The sequence below is a fragment of the Perognathus longimembris genome, chromosome 28, assembly GCF_023159225.1.
Source record: "Perognathus longimembris pacificus isolate PPM17 chromosome 28, ASM2315922v1, whole genome shotgun sequence".
Classification (NCBI taxonomy): domain Eukaryota; kingdom Metazoa; phylum Chordata; class Mammalia; order Rodentia; family Heteromyidae; genus Perognathus; species Perognathus longimembris.
This window is the reverse complement of record NC_063188.1, coordinates 102778409-102794383: the sequence shown is the minus strand read 5'-3', so window position 1 is coordinate 102794383 and position 15975 is coordinate 102778409. Positions and strand designations below refer to the sequence as shown.

The window sequence follows — 15975 nt, the reverse complement described above, 5'->3', positions numbered from 1 at the left end:
ATTTACTCCTTCATGGTCAAACATTTCTATCACTGTTATTTATGCTAAAAACCTCTAAACTCATATCCCTGAAAAAAATTTTGTTTTTAAATTCTACACCCTTTACTTCAAACAACCTGGTAGTCATACCTCAGATTTCCCAAAGATACCTCAAAATATCTAAACCAAAACCCATTTGCGAAGGGAAGATGGCGCCATCATGATAGGGAGGCACCCCAACTTGCTCCAACTGAATAGTGAGCTGGGAACTACAGCACCCAAAACCTCATCAAGAATCCAGCAAACCCAACAACCAGAAGCAACAGAGAAACACAGGAAATGAAAAAGAACAAAAAAGGAACAGCCTATAACCTGCACGGAGCCGGAAAATCTCCGGGGTACCCACCGACCCTGGCCCAAACAGGGCCAGGCTGGGAAAGGGGACCCGGCGCCAGCAAACCAACAGCCAAAAAGTCACGACAGGAGTGCAGAGTCCAGACAGCAGGAGCTCCACAGACCCCAGAAGGAGTGCAGACCGGCCGAGACAGACGGCGGTGAGGGACCGGAGCTGCGGGACCAAACGGCAGGGATCAGAAGTAAGCAGCAGGGGAGCCAGGTGGTGCAGATGGGGAGAGCTGGGACCGCCACCACCAAATGACCGATGGCTGCACCCCAGCACCACAGCCTTGAAAAGCCCACAGCAGCGCGGGACACACACACAATCCAGGACCAGTAAGTTCCCCATTACCACCCCCCCCCAAAACGGGAGACCAGCTCTAGCAGAGACCCAAACCCTACAAAGAAGCTAGAGCTCCCTCCCTCCCCCTCCCTACCCCAAGGGAACAAAGCAGCTGCATAGCTGGTGGCGCTAGGACCCTACAGCCTCTGGGAGGACACGGGAACTAACAGAGGTGGAGCAACGCCAAAACATCCCCCCCAAAGCCCCAGCAGAGGAGCCAGAACCTGGCTGCACCGGCCCTGCCCCCTCCCCAGCAGGGGCCCGGGGACTGGTAGGCATTGGAAGCCCCACCTGAGGCGCCTGGGCCTCGTGGACTTTTTGAACAACAGTCACAGGCTCACTGGTGAGCAACACCAGCACAGCAGGGTCACCTGGGCCTGAACACATGCCCCCCTCACAGCAGAGGCACAGAGAGTCTGTGGGCACCAACCTGCACCTGGATACTTGATCCTGCTGGGGCGCATGCATACCACCCCCACAGCAAACTCCCTCGAGAAGAGGACACAAGCACCCTCCAACAACTCGGGGCAGCATGTCCCCAAAGGAAGCACTAGAGTGCACATGCACGCACCCCCCGGAGGGCCAGCGTGCTAGCCCTCCAGCAGGAGGATCTCCTGCCCAACCTCCCCGTGGGAGCGCACAAGTGGGCAAGCTGCCCCCTCAGCAGCAACACCTGCTCTGATAGGAGCACTCTGCACAGGTGGGCAGGGCCCCCCCCCCCAGCAGCAGCGCCCACTCGGATAGGCGCACTCTGCACAGGTGGGCAGGGCCCCCCAGTGGCAGCACCTACTCTGATAGGCGCACTCTGCACAGGTGGGCGGGCCGCCCCTCAACAGCAACACCTGCTCCAACAGGAGCCATCCACACAGGGGGCCGAGCCGCCTCTCAGCGGCAAATCTCAATCTGAGAGCTGAGCTCCTCTGACCAAGGTACCGAGTGGAAAAAAGAACCAAAGAAGAGATAAGCCTCCACGTGATGCTGAATTAGCGACCAGCAAACCCCCACCAGGGGCACGCTAGGGTCAGCACAACATAGTGGCAGGACACTATCCTGCAGAGAAAGACACAGAACCTACCCACCCCCAAGTGCAGGGAGGGTGACCACCCCGGCAACAACTGAGACGGTCATGCTCACCCATTGGGCAGTAAGGTTCAACAGCCAAACTCAAACCCACAGCCAGGACACAAACAAGTCTCCCACTGACGGACCAACGGGAACCAACACAGAGCCAAACCAGGGAAGCCACCTACAGATTTCCAGATGTGCAAATCACAAAGAAATATAACAAATTTCATGAAAGGGCAAGCCAACTCGCCAGCTCCAAAAAGCAGTATGACCGAAGAGGACATGGAGAATAAAAAAACAACTGAGGCTATGATAGCAGAAATGATGGAAAGCCTCAGGAACGAAATCAGAAAACAATTCCACGAGTTTAGAGTGGAAGTCTCGAAGGACCTTCAGAAAACCAAGAAAGAAATGGAAGCAAAAATGGATACAGTGCAAACCTCCGTTAAAGAAGACCTTAACATCCTGAGAAGTGAAATGCATGAAAAAATAGATTTAAAATACAACTCTTTAAAGGAAGAAATTTCCACGATCAGAGCTGATCTGGCAACCATAAATAGCTCCCTGACATCCATAAACTCCACACTTGAATGCACAGCACAAAGAATTGACCATATTGAATCCCGAATCTCTCTCTTGGATGATGATGCAGCCGATAAGGACCAGAAAATTACCACACTTCAAGAAATGGTAAAGCTCCAGGGCAGACTAATCCAGGAGCTAGTGGACAAAGACAAAAGATATAATCTGCGCATAACTGGAATAGAAGAAGGAGCCAAACACCAGAGCAGAGGGCTTCAACATATTTTCAATAAAGTGATTGCAGAAAACTTCCCCAATCTCACAAGGGACCTCACCCAGGTAACCGAAGCCTATAGGACGCCTGGCAGACCAGACCCTAGAAAATCCTCGCCCAGGCACCTAATAATCAAGACTTCATATCTCAAGAATAAAGAGCAAATATTGAATGCAGCCAACGCGAAGAAAGAAATTTATTACAATGGGAAAAGGATCCGAATAACAGCAGACCTCTCCACACATACCTACAACTAGGAAGAGAGGGGAAGAACACCATGCAAGTCCTACAAGCCAACAATTGCCAACCCAGAATCAGATATCCAGCGAAACTAGAATTCATATTTGAGGGAAAAACCAGATCTTTCCATAGCAAAGAGAATCTAAAGGAGTATGTGAATAAAAAACCAGCCCTATGGGGATATGGCCTAGTGACAAGAGTGCCTGCTTCATATACATGAGGCCCTGGGTTTGATTCCCCAGCACCACATATACAGAAAATGGCCAGAAGGGGCGCTGTGGCTCAGGTGGCAGAGTGCTAGCCTTGAGCGGGAAGAAGCCAGGGACAGTGCTCAGGCCCTGAGTCCAAGGCCCAGGACTGGCAAAAAAAAAAAAAAAAAAAAAAAAAAACCAGCCCTACAGAAACAGAAACAGAAACAGAAACCCCACCCAACGGAAATCATACAGGACACACAGACAGAAACAGAAAGAAACTACAATAGCCAGAACCCAACAGAAAGAGCAGCTCACTAAAGACAAGGAAAAAAAAGAGAGGAAAAACAGCCTAACAGGAAAATGGAAGGTGAAAAAACATTCTTATCCTTAATCTCTTTGAATATAAACGGTATAAACTCTCCGATAAAGAGGAGCAGACTGACAGAGTGGATCCGCAAACAAAAAGTGGCCATCTATTGTCTAAAAGAGACCCATCTTACAGCAAGGGACAAAAACAGGCTACGAATGAAAGGATGGAGCAAGATCTTCCAAGCAAACGCCCCTACCAAAACGGCAGGAGTAGCCATCCTGATCTCAGACAAGCTGGATTTCTCATTAAAATCAACTCAAAAAGACAAAGAAGGATACTACATTCTAATACAAGGAAAAATCCAGAATCAAGACATCACGGTGATAAATGTATACTCACCAAACAAAAGAGGCCCGACATATGTCAAGCAAATTCTCAAAGAACTACAGAACAAGATAGACCCAAACACAATCATAGTGGGTGACTTTAATACCCCACTCTCTCCAAGAGACAGATCCAACACCCAGAGGATTAGCAAGGGAGCTGAGGACCTAAGTAACACCATATCCCAAATGGATCTGACAGATCTATACAGAATCTTCCACCCTACAGAGACCCAATACACCTTCTTCTCAGCAGTCCATGGATCATACTCCAAAATAGACCATGTCATAGCCCACACAAAGAACCTCAGCAAATACAAAAGTATTGACGTCATCCCATGTATTATATCTGACCACAGTGGAATAAAGGTAACCCTCAATAACAACGGTTACCACAGAGGCTATACACATTCTTGGAGGCTAAACCCCTCACTGTTATCTAACACTTGGGCCACAGACCAAATTAAGGATGAAATTAACGAATTCATAAGCCACAATGACAATGAAAATACATCACAAAGAAACCTATGGGATACAGCTAAGGCAGTACTGAGGGGCAAGATCATCGCCCTCAGCACCCACATTACAAGATTGGAAGCAGAGCAGGTGAATAACCTCATGATGAAACTAAAACAACTGGAGAAACAAGAAATTATCAAATCTAAATGACTAGGAGGAGAGAGATCACAAAGATTAAAAAAGAGATAAATCTGATTGAAAATAGAAAGACCATTCAACAAATAAATAAGACTAAAAGCTGGTTCTTTGAGAAAATAAATAAAATCAACAGACCCCTCGCAAGACTTACAAAAAAAAAGAAGAGAAGAGATTCATATACATAAAATCAGGGACTCCACCGGAAAAATTACAACAAATACACACGACATTCAAACAATCATAAGGACCTATCTCCAGAACCTCTACTCTCTAAAAAAACAATAATTTTACAGAAATGGATCAATTCTTAGAGAAGTATAAACTGCCCAAACTGAACCAAGAAGAAATAAATCAACTAAATAAACCAATAACTTACAGCGAGATACAGGGGGTAATCAAGAGCTTCCCAACAAAGAAAAGCCCAGGCCCAGATGGATTCACCAACGAATTCTATAAAACTTTTAGTGAGGAGCTAATACCAATACTCCTCAAATCCTTCCGCAAAATAGAAACAGAAGGAGAAATCCAAAACTCATTCTATGAAGCTAATATTATACTCATCCCCAAACCAGGCAAAGACCCAACAAAAAAAGAGAACTACAGACCAATATCACTAATGAACACAGACGCAAAGCTCCTCAATAAAATATTAGCTAACAGGATCCAGAAACTGATCAAGAAAATTATACATCATGACCAAGTAGACTTCATCCCACAGTCACAAGGATGGCTCAACATCCATAAATCAATCAATGTAATGCTCCACATCAACAGAACTAAAATCAAGAATCACATTGTTATCTCAGTCGATGCCCAAAAAGCCTTTTACAAAATACAACATCCATACTTATTAAAAGCTCTGGAGAGAACAGGAATAGATGGAACATTCCTGAAAACAATAAAAGCCATATACAACAGACCAACTGACATCATATTAAATGGGGAGAAACTAAAATCATTCCCCCTAAACTCAGGAACAAGACAAGGATGCCCACTCTCCCCACTTCTTTTCAATATAGTGCTGGAATCCCTAGCTATAGCAATAAGACAAGAGGAGGACATCAAAGGGATACACATCGGCAAGGAAGAAATCAAGCTACCACTATTCGCAGATGACATGATCTTATATCTGAAGGACCCAAAAAACTCAGTCCCCAAACTCCTACACCTAATAAACCATTTTGGCAAAGTAGCAGGCTACAAAATCAATCCACAAAAGTCAGCAGCTTTTCTGTACACCAGCAATATATAAGCAGAAAAGGAAATTATGGAAATAATTCCTTTTACAGAAGCCAAAAAAAGAATAAAGTACCTAGGGATCAACCTAACCAAAGAAGTGACGGACCTATTTAATGAGAACTATAAAAATCTAATAAGGGAAATCAAAGAAGACACAAGGAGATGGAAAGACCTCCCATGCTCATGGGTAGGCAGAATCAATATAGTGAAAATGGCCATATTGCCCAAATTGTTATACAAATTCAATGCAATCCCCATCAAAATCCCAGCTACATTCTTCACTGAAATAGAGAAAGCAACCCATAAATTCATATGGAACAGCAAATGACCTAGAATAGCCAAAGCAATTCTAGGCAAAAAAAGCAGTGCAGGAGGTATCACAATACCAGACTTCAAGCTCTACTATAGAACCATCATAACAAAAACAGCCTGGTATTGGTATAAAAACAGACCTGAAGACCAATGGATTAGAATTGAAGATGCAGAAATAAAACCGCACTCTTACAGTCAGCTGATATTCGACAAAGGAGCTAAAGACATACAATGGAATAAACAGAGCCTCTTCAACTACTGGTGCTGGGAAAACTGAGCAGCCATATGCAGAAAACTCAAGGTGGACCCTAGCCTATCACCATGCACCAAGATCAACTCAAAATGGATCAAGGACCTCAACATCAGACCTGAATCCTTGAAACTACTGAAGGACAGAGTAGGAAAGATGCTAGAACTTATAGGCACAGGAAGGAACTTCCTGAATAGAGTCCCAGGGGCACAACAGTTAGGGGAGAAAATCAACAAATGGGACTACTACAAAATAAAAAGTTTCTGCACAGCTAAGGACATAGCCACCAAAATAGAAAGACAGCCAACCATATGGGAAAGGATCTTTACCAGCACAGCAACAGACAAAGGCCTAATATCTGTCATCTACAGAGAACTCAAAAAACTAAGCCCCTCCAAGCCCAGTAAACCAATTAGGAAATGGGCAAAGGAACTAAAGAGAGACTTCACAAGAGAAGAGATAAAAATGGCAAAGAAACATATGAGGAAATGTTCAACATCCCTGGAAGTAAAGGAAATGCAAATAAAAACAACCCTGAGATACCACCTCACTCCAGTGAGAATGGCCTATACTCCAAACTCAGGCAACAACAAATGCTGGAGTGGGTGCGGGGAAAGAGGAACCCTCCTCCATTGTTGGTGGGAGTGCAAATTAGTACAACCACTTGGGAGAACAGTATGGAGGTTTCTCAAAAAGCTCAATATAGACCTACCCTATGACCCAGCCATACCACTCCTAGGCATCTATCCTAAACAGCAAACTCCAAGATATCAAAAAGACATCTGTACTTCCATGTTTATTGCAGCACAATTCACAATAGCCAAAATATGGAAACAACCCAGATGCCCCTCCACAGACGAATGGATCCAAAAAATATGGTACTTATACACAATGGAATACTACATAGTGATTAGGAATGGTGAAATATTGTTATTCGCAGGGAAATGGTCAGAACTCGAACAAATAATGTTGAGCGAGACAAGCCTAGAACACAGAAAACAAAGGGGCATGATCTCCCTCATATATAACTGTTAAGAAAGGGTGACGTAGAGACAGTAGAGACTAAGTCTGTGAAACCAAAAACTGCTTGTCAAATAGTATTCCCCACATGATTGGGGCAGCAACCCAACAGTATGTAACTAAAACCAAACAATTACTCAACATATAAAGGTCAAAAATTGACCTCTCGGGAATACAATAGCTCAAAAGCTATGTATGTATGTTCATATAAGACTACTGTCGACATATTGTCTAATATTGACATTGCATTTAAAGCCCTAGGTGAACTTCCTTGGGCGTGGCCATGTGGCTACTGTATATGTTCTTGATACATTGTATATTGTATATATGTCTACCTGACCTAGAGAAGGGATAGAAAAATAGGGCGTAAGATATCACAAGAAATGTACACACTGCCCTACTATGTAACTGTGCCCTTTTTGCACAACACCTTGTCAAAAAAATTGTGTTCAATTAATAAATAAATTAAAATTTAAAAAAATCAAACATTATAGCAGGAGTTGGAATGTACTTTACTCTTTTTCTCACCCCAAAGTAAGAAAAAGATAGATAAAACAAATGGAGAAATTGTCCATGGTTGCTACAAGCTGGAAAAATGGTATATTTATGTTTCTTATATTATTAACCTTTATGTATATTTACAAATACCCATAATAAAAAGTAAAATAAAGCAGAAAAAAAAAGCTCAACATAGACCTACCCTATGACCCAGCCATACCACTCCTAGGCATCTATCCTGAACAACAGGTCCCAAGATATCAAAAAGACATTTGCACTTCCATATTTATCGCTGCACAATTCACAATAGCCAAAATATGGAAACAACCCAGATGCCCCTCCACAGATGAATGTATCCAAAAAATATGGTACCTATACACAATGGAATACTACATAGCGATTAGAAATGTTGAAATATTGGTATTCGCAGGGAAATGGTCAGAACTTGAACAAATAATGTTGAGCGAGACAAGCCTAGAACACAGAAAACAAAGGGGCATGATCTCCTTGATATATGACTGCTAAGGAGGGGGGAAGGGGAGACAGTAGAGACCAGATCTGCGAAACCAAAAACTTCTTGTCAAATGGTATTTCCCACAGGTTTGGGTCAGTGACCTTACATTATGTAACTAAAACCAAGCAACTACTCAACATATAAAGGTCAAAAATAGACCTCTCAGTGGATCACAATAGCTCAAAAGCTATGTATGTACGTTCATATAAGACTATTGTTGACATATTGTCTACTGTCAACATTACATTTAAAGCCCTAGGCGAATTTTCTTTGGCATAGGTCACGTGGCTACTGTATATGTTCTTGGTACACTGTGTATTGTATATATGTCTACCTGACCTAGGGAAGGGAAAGAAAAACAGGGTGTAAGATATCACAAGAAATGTACACACTGCCCTACTATGTAACTGTACCCGTTGTGCACAACACCTTGTCAAAAATTTTTGTTTAATTAATAAATAAATTATTTTTAAAAAACCATTTGCTTTCTCCATATGTATTTACCTTCTTATATAAGCATATGCTCAGGACCTAAGGTAGGCACTAAGAATATGAAGACAACTTCATTGCTTAAAAGGAGCTCATATGCTTCTGAGTGCAGTGGTTCAAGCTTGTAATCCTACCTACTTGGGAAGTAGAAATAGGAGGACTGAAGTTTGAGGTCAGATTGGGCAAAAAAGTTTGCAAGACTCTACCTCAGACAATGTCACAGTGGCATGTAACTTTCACTCCAGATTCAAGGGGAAACACAAATAAGATCAAGACACAGGCTGACCTACATATAAATCAAACTTCTATTTCAAAACAATAACCAAAAGGCTGGTGAAATGGCCCAAGTGGTAGAGTACTCGTATGTTAACTTTGAAGCCCTGAGTTCAAACCCTAATAACATCAAAAAATACAAAATATATTTTTAAAAGCCAGGTAGAATGGCTCATGCCTATAACCCTAGCTACTCAAGAGGCTAAGATCTTAGAATTGGCATTCAAAACCAATCTAGACAGACAAATTGAAGAAACTTTCATCCCCAAATAACCAGGAAGAAGCCAGAGTGTAGGTAAGGCTCAAATGATAAAGCTGTAGCTATAAACAGAAAGGGCCAAACGGGAGCATACAGTTGGAGTTCCAGGTCCATTGTAAGCACAAAATTAACTAATAAAATTAAATGTACACAAAAAATAAAGAAGCACACATTCTAAGAAATAAGAGAACTAATAAAAACAATATAGTTTAATACATACAATGGCTGAGATATACATAAAATTCTACAGAAGTATAAGAATGAGAAAGGAAATAATCTAGGGAATAGATTTAATGCCTGACTTAAGGAGTCAGTCAGGAAAAGTCATCATGAGGCAAAACACAGCTCTTAAAAAGGAACCCTGGCATCTACAGATTACAAGCAATTTGGAATATAAAATCCAAAATAGGGTGTGGCAACTGCAAACCAGATAAAACAGGACATAAAATGTTAAACCAAGAAATTTACTTTTCATCCTGGTTGTCACTGGGTTTTAAAGCACTGGAATGAATGTCATAGGAAGATTTTGTGTCAGAAACATTTCCAGCAGTTGTGTAGAAGAGTTAACGATTAGGAACAATTAAAAGGTTCGTTTAACAGATGCAAGAGGAAAGTCTGCATGAGAGGTACTTTTAGAAAGAAAGAATAAAGAAATAATTAGGGGGCTATGTGGTAGAGCTCCCTGATTAACTGACTATCCAGATGCCAGTAGCAAGTTTCCTGCTTGGCTGAAAAGGGTACCCACAAACCAATAAGAAAAGAAATTCAACAGAGAACCAGGCAAAGGCTATCAATTAATTAGGTAATTTACAGGAAAACAAAAGGCAATTAAAGGGTTTGTTTTTTGTGTTTGGGGGTATTTTTTTGCCAGGCCTGGGGCTTGTACTCAAGGCCTGAGCACTGCCCCTGGCTTCTTTTTGCTTTAGGCTAGCACTCTGCCACTTGAGCTACAGCGCCACTTCCTCTGGGTATGTGGTGCTGAGGAATCAAACCCAGGGCTTCCTGCATGCTAGCCAAGAACTCTACCACTAAGCCACATGCCCAGCAATTAAGTTTTAAAAACTCACTTTCACCTCTCATCAATGCAATACAAACTAAAATAGAATACCATTCCTATTCCCATCATCTCCTGAAATGGCATAAAAAGGTAAAAGATGGGTAATATACAGTATTAGAAAAAGAGTACAAACACAAATACATCTTTGTGCTAATGGTGGAACAAAATTGGAATACCTCTTTGGAATACAATTCAATAGTATTTATCAATACTTAAAACATGTTCTAGCTGACACCAGTGGCTCTCAAAGCTATAATCCTTGATAGTCAGGAGGTTGAGATCTGAGGCTCAAGGTTCAAAGCAAGACCTGGCAGAAAAGTCTGTGAGACTCATTCATTTCCAGTTAATCACACACACAAAAAACTCAAGTGGCAGAGCACTAGCCTTCAGCACAAAACCTCAGGGGCAGCAACCAAGACCAGAGTTCAAAGCCCAGAACTGGAAAAAAAAGTGGAAAGAACATCTGCTTCCAATAGAGAAAGCATCCTTTTCTTTTCTAAGATCAAAGAAAAGAGTGCTAACTTTCTTTGACTAATGAGTGGTTATAATTGAGTTTCTTTATGATTTACAGTCATAAAATGAAACACGTCATGATCCAAATCCATAGATTGAAATTCTAATCCCGAGTACCTTAGAATGGGACTACAGTACACTCTTGATTTCCACGGGTACACAGTTTCAAGGAGGCCAACATTGAGGAAAAAGTGTGAATGCTTAGAAGACAGTTTAATACTGTACTGATGACACTTGATTCGTTTCCCCCATAATGCTATCCAACTTCAGCTAAAAACTAGCTATCTCTCAACAAACCTAAAATTTTTACATCATCACTTACACACATTATGTGTATTTTTGGCTTACGACATTTAGCCAAAAGCAGTACCTCGCTTTCTGGATGCTATCTTCTTTTTCTTTTCTTTTTTTTTCTTTCTGCCAGTTCTGGGATTGAAATCTGGGCCTAGGTGCTTCCCTGAGCTTTCGAGCTCAAGGATGGCTAGTGCTGTACTTCTTGAGCCACAGATCCACTTCAGCTTTATTTTTGTAGTTTATTGAGTAAGAGTCTCATAAACTTTCCTGCCTGGGCTGGCTTCAAACAGCAATCCTCAGATTTCAGTCTACTGAATAGCCAGGATTACAGGCAAGAGCCACCAACACTTGGGCACTATTTTCTTTAGGAAGCATATTTTCACAAAATTAAGGGCAGGGGTTAGGGAACCACTCAGCAGATTATGTAACAATTTAAACACAACTGACAATAATTCAGGATTGAGAGTTTATCCACATCAAATGAACCACACAAAGAACATGCAAGAATTAATTTTTTTGTTTTTAAATGTTTTAAGTTGTTTTCTTTTTGGCCAGTTCTGAGGCTTAAACTCTGGGCCTAGGTGCTATCCCTGAGCCTCTTTGCACTCAAGGCTAGTGCTCCACAGAGCCACTTCTGGCTTTTTCTGAGTAGTCTGTTGGAGATAAGAATCTCATGGACTTTCCTGCCTGGGCTGGCTTTGAGCCGTGATTCTAAGAGTTCAGGCTCTTGAGTAGCTAGGATTAAAGGTATGAGCCGCCAAGACCTGGGGAAATTTTTAATTTTTCACTCATTATTTTTGACTGTGCTTGATCAAAACCATTTATAATAAATCTACAAATAAAGTTCTTCTGTAATCCCAGCGACTCAGGAAGCAGAGATTGGGAAGATCACCTTTCAAGATTTGTCTAGAAAAGAAGTTAGCAAGACTCCTATCTCAATAATATAGGTGTGATGCTGAATGCCTGTGGTTCCAGCTACATGTGAGGGGTTACAGATAGAATTGACACCTGAGGCTGGCCCAGGACAAAAAACATGAGACCTTACCAAAATAACTAAAGCCAAAACAGATTGGAACCTTGGCTCAAATGGCAGGACATACAGACTCACAAAGAAAAACAAAGTCCTCAAATAGAGTTGGCTGTTTATTTTGGAATAGGGTCTTTAAAGAAATATGTTAAGATGAGGTCTAATTGGGGAGGGGAGATTCTAATCCAGTATGCAAGGAAAGTAAAATATAGATATATAGCCCATGTACAAATACGCAGAACATAGCATCTACAAAAAGGCTGCAAAGAAACCAAGCTGGCATACACATTGATCTCAGACTCCTAGCCTCCAGAACTGTGAAAAAATAAGTTCAATTATCTAAGCTATTACTAGGAGCTGAATTTTGACACATGTACCCTACCACCAAATTCCCATGTTAAAGAACTAAGCACCAAAGTAATAATATTCAGAGATAGGGCTTTAGCCTAGCATGACAGATAAAACAGAACAAGGATAAAACTTATGGGATGCACACACAAAGAGGCCATTTGAAGACACAAGAAGGCAGCTATCAGTAAGCCAAGGATTGGCCTCACTAGAAACAAACCTTGAAGGCACTTTAATCTTAGACTTTCACAATTGTGATAAAATAAATGTTAAGCCATCTGTAGTACTTTGTTATGGTGGCCCTAAAAACTAACAATATTACTTATCTAGTGACTTAAGAAGTATTATAACACCTTTATTACCATCTTGAATAATGTAGGAGATGCCATCTCAGCTTCATTTAATGTCTTCAGGAGAAACATAGGCCAAGATGACACGCTCATCTGGTATCCTATTTCAAAAAATAAATTAGATATCATGAAGAACCTTCCCAGTAATACTAGCAGGTTAATATAAGAAAATAGGTTTCATTCACCATTCATTCCCCTTAAGAGAATGGTTTTCTTTTTAATTTATTTTTATTTTTATTGTTATTGAAGGTTGTTATACAGAGGAGTTATAGTTACATGAATCAGGTAATGAGTACAATTCTTTCTTCTTTTTTTGCCAATCCTAGGCCTTAAACTCAGGGCCTGAGTACTGTCCCTGGCTTCTTTTTTGCTCAAGGCTAGCACTCTTACCACTTCCAGCCATTTTCTATATATGTGGTGCTGAGGAATCGAACACAGGGCTTCATGTATACGAGGCAAGCACTCTTGCCACTAGGCCATATTCTCTCTTAACCCTGTCTCCTCTTCCCTGTCTCTCTCCCAGTTTCCCTACTGTTTCTTTTTTTAGGGACTTAGGACATGTACAAAAAAGAACAAATGCATTCTCTTTTTGTTACTTTTAGAAACTTACATTTCAGAGAAGGTACTGGCTAAAGTTAATCAACAAACATGTATATGTTTGGAGATAGGTCGTAATATTAAAGAAGATGAAAAGTCAGAGCTCAGAAAGAGAGATTTCATTCTATCACTAACAACCAAAAACTCACGGACAAAGGTTACAAAAGACTCCTTAGAGCCCCTGGCTTAAATGTATACAAATAACAATGCATTTAATTGCATGTGTTATTGCAAAAAAAATTAAAACCCTATAGCCAGACGGGGTGGCTCATGTTTGTAAATCCTAGCCACCCAGGAGATTGAAAATGGGAGGATCATAGTTCAAGTCCAACCTGGGCAAAAAAGTCTAGAAAACACCATCTCTACCACTAAAACGCTGGGCACAGTGGTGTGCACCTATTATGTCAGCTTCATGAGAGACATAAATAGGAAGACTGTAGCCAGGGAAGCCCAGGAAAAAAAGGCAAGGCCTTATTTTTAAAATAATGAAAAAGTAAAAGGGGGAGTAGGGGCATGGCTGAAATGCCAAAGTGCTTGCCTGTGGTTCAAACCCTGGGATGACCAATTTTTTAAAAACTATATTTATTCTGGTTACTGACACACATGAAGTATTTAAGAGAAGTATACTAATGTCAATAACTAAAGATGAATTGATTAATCAATAGAAAGGTGATTTTAAAAAACAATGCAGGGCTGGGAATGTGGCCTAGTGGTAAAGTGCTCGCCTCATATACATGAAGCCCTGAGTTCGATTCCCCAGCACCACATATATAGAAAACGGCCAGAAGTGGCACTGTGGCTCAAGTGGCAGAGTGCTAGCCTTGAGCAAAAAGAAGCCAGGGACAGTGCTCAGGCCCTGAGTTCAAGGCCCAGGACTGGCCAAAAAAAGAAAAAAAAAATACTACCAAACCAGATCAACCCCAATGGAGAGCTGAAGTGGGATGCCATTGTGACTCAAGGAGAGCATGCATGAGGGCTGGGAATGTGGCTTAGCAATAGAGCGCTTGCCTAGCATGCATTAAACCCTGGGTTCAATTACTCAGCACCACCTATATAGAAAAAAGCCAGAAGTGATGCTTTGGCTCAAGTGGTAGAGTGCTAGCCTTGAGCAAAAAGAAGCCAGGGACAGTGCTCAGGCCCTGAGTCCAAGCCCCAGGACTGGCAACAAAAAACAAAACAAATAAACAAACAATTAAAAAAACAACAATGCAATAAGCACAGGAAAATAATAGAAACCCAGAGTCTACTTGACATGCCTTCTCTTAACTCCCATCTTATCCTAAGCTATTATTTAAGATTTTTCTAAGTATAACATTTTTCTTAATTCTATAATTGCCTAAAGTCAAACACAAATTAGAATAACAAAATGATAAAATATGTATAAAAATTGAAAAGCAAATAATATTATTTTATAATGTTAGAAAAGTCTTCCTCATAGTTACCTTTGGGAAGGTTGAGGTTTATAACTGATAATCAGCAGAAGTGGCATTTCTGAAATGCTGATCATTTTCTAGTTCCTTTCTTGGGTGTTGGTTATAACAGGTTGTTCATTTATAAGGTACACACACATGATTTGGATGCTTTTCACTTGTATGTTAAAACTTAAAAAGAAAAGCATTGCCAGGTGCTGATAGTGGCAGTATGGTGACACATGCTTGTGATCTTAGCATTCAAGAGGCTGAAGCATGATATAAGCTTTTATTGAGACACTGTCTCAAAAAAATCCAAACCCGGAAACACTAAGTCCCAGGTCTGTACTTATTTTTTTTTAATTTGATGTACCAATTGGTAACTAATTTATTAATCTTTTCAAGGGATGGCCCAGTTGAACAACAGTGTGATAATGAGAAACTGGTTGATGGGTTAAAACAATACATAAAGGAAAAAGTAATTTTCAATACTCAAACACTTCCCAATATATCTCAAAGATGCTAAGAATCCAGAAGAAACATTTGCATATTTGATTTAGAAGGAAACAGACTTTTCAGACATGATTCTTTTTAATTCCACTATAACACTCCTCGAATTGATCCAATGCCTGGTGTAAACTGAAAATGCGTTTTTGTTTTTTTTGCAGGAGAACTTTCTTTAGGGTTTAAGAAGCCTAATGTATAGTGACATACAAAAGTCATCACAAAATTTGTATGTGTAAAGGGCCAACAAATGCAATAGTGATACTCACAAGAAAATAGGTTGAAAATTAAGTGTACAACTCATTACCTTAGATATGTAACTGTAACTCCTCTGTACATCACATAGATAATAAAATTATATTTTAAACATTTGTATGTCATTATACAGTATTACTTTGTATGTTGCAAAGTGTCTGTGTCATCTTAAAAGTATTGAAAATGACTTATTCAATGTTACAGAAGGAAAAGGTCAAACCATATTTTAAAATAAGACTTGATGGTTTTTACTTTAAAGTATTGAGAGGAATGTGTTTGATACAAAAGTTGAAAGAACATGCATGGGTCGTGAAGATACCACAAATCAATGCAAAGACCTCTGAAGTCAGGGTTATGCAAGGTTAAACTTCAACTTTGCTTACCTGCCTACAGAGACCATGGGA

At 40.7% G+C, this 15975-nt stretch overlaps 1 protein-coding gene across 1 annotated transcript in view; it reads right to left on the bottom strand.

Annotated features, from left to right (window-relative positions):
* The window catches only part of Scml2 (Scm polycomb group protein like 2), a 61413-nt gene that overhangs the window by 30725 nt on the left and 14713 nt on the right, over window positions 1-15975 (bottom strand). The window contains exon 6 of the mRNA XM_048335494.1: window positions 12819-12907. Coding sequence (XP_048191451.1) covers window positions 12819-12907 — 89 coding nt within the window. The remainder of the gene's footprint in view (window positions 1-12818; window positions 12908-15975) is intronic.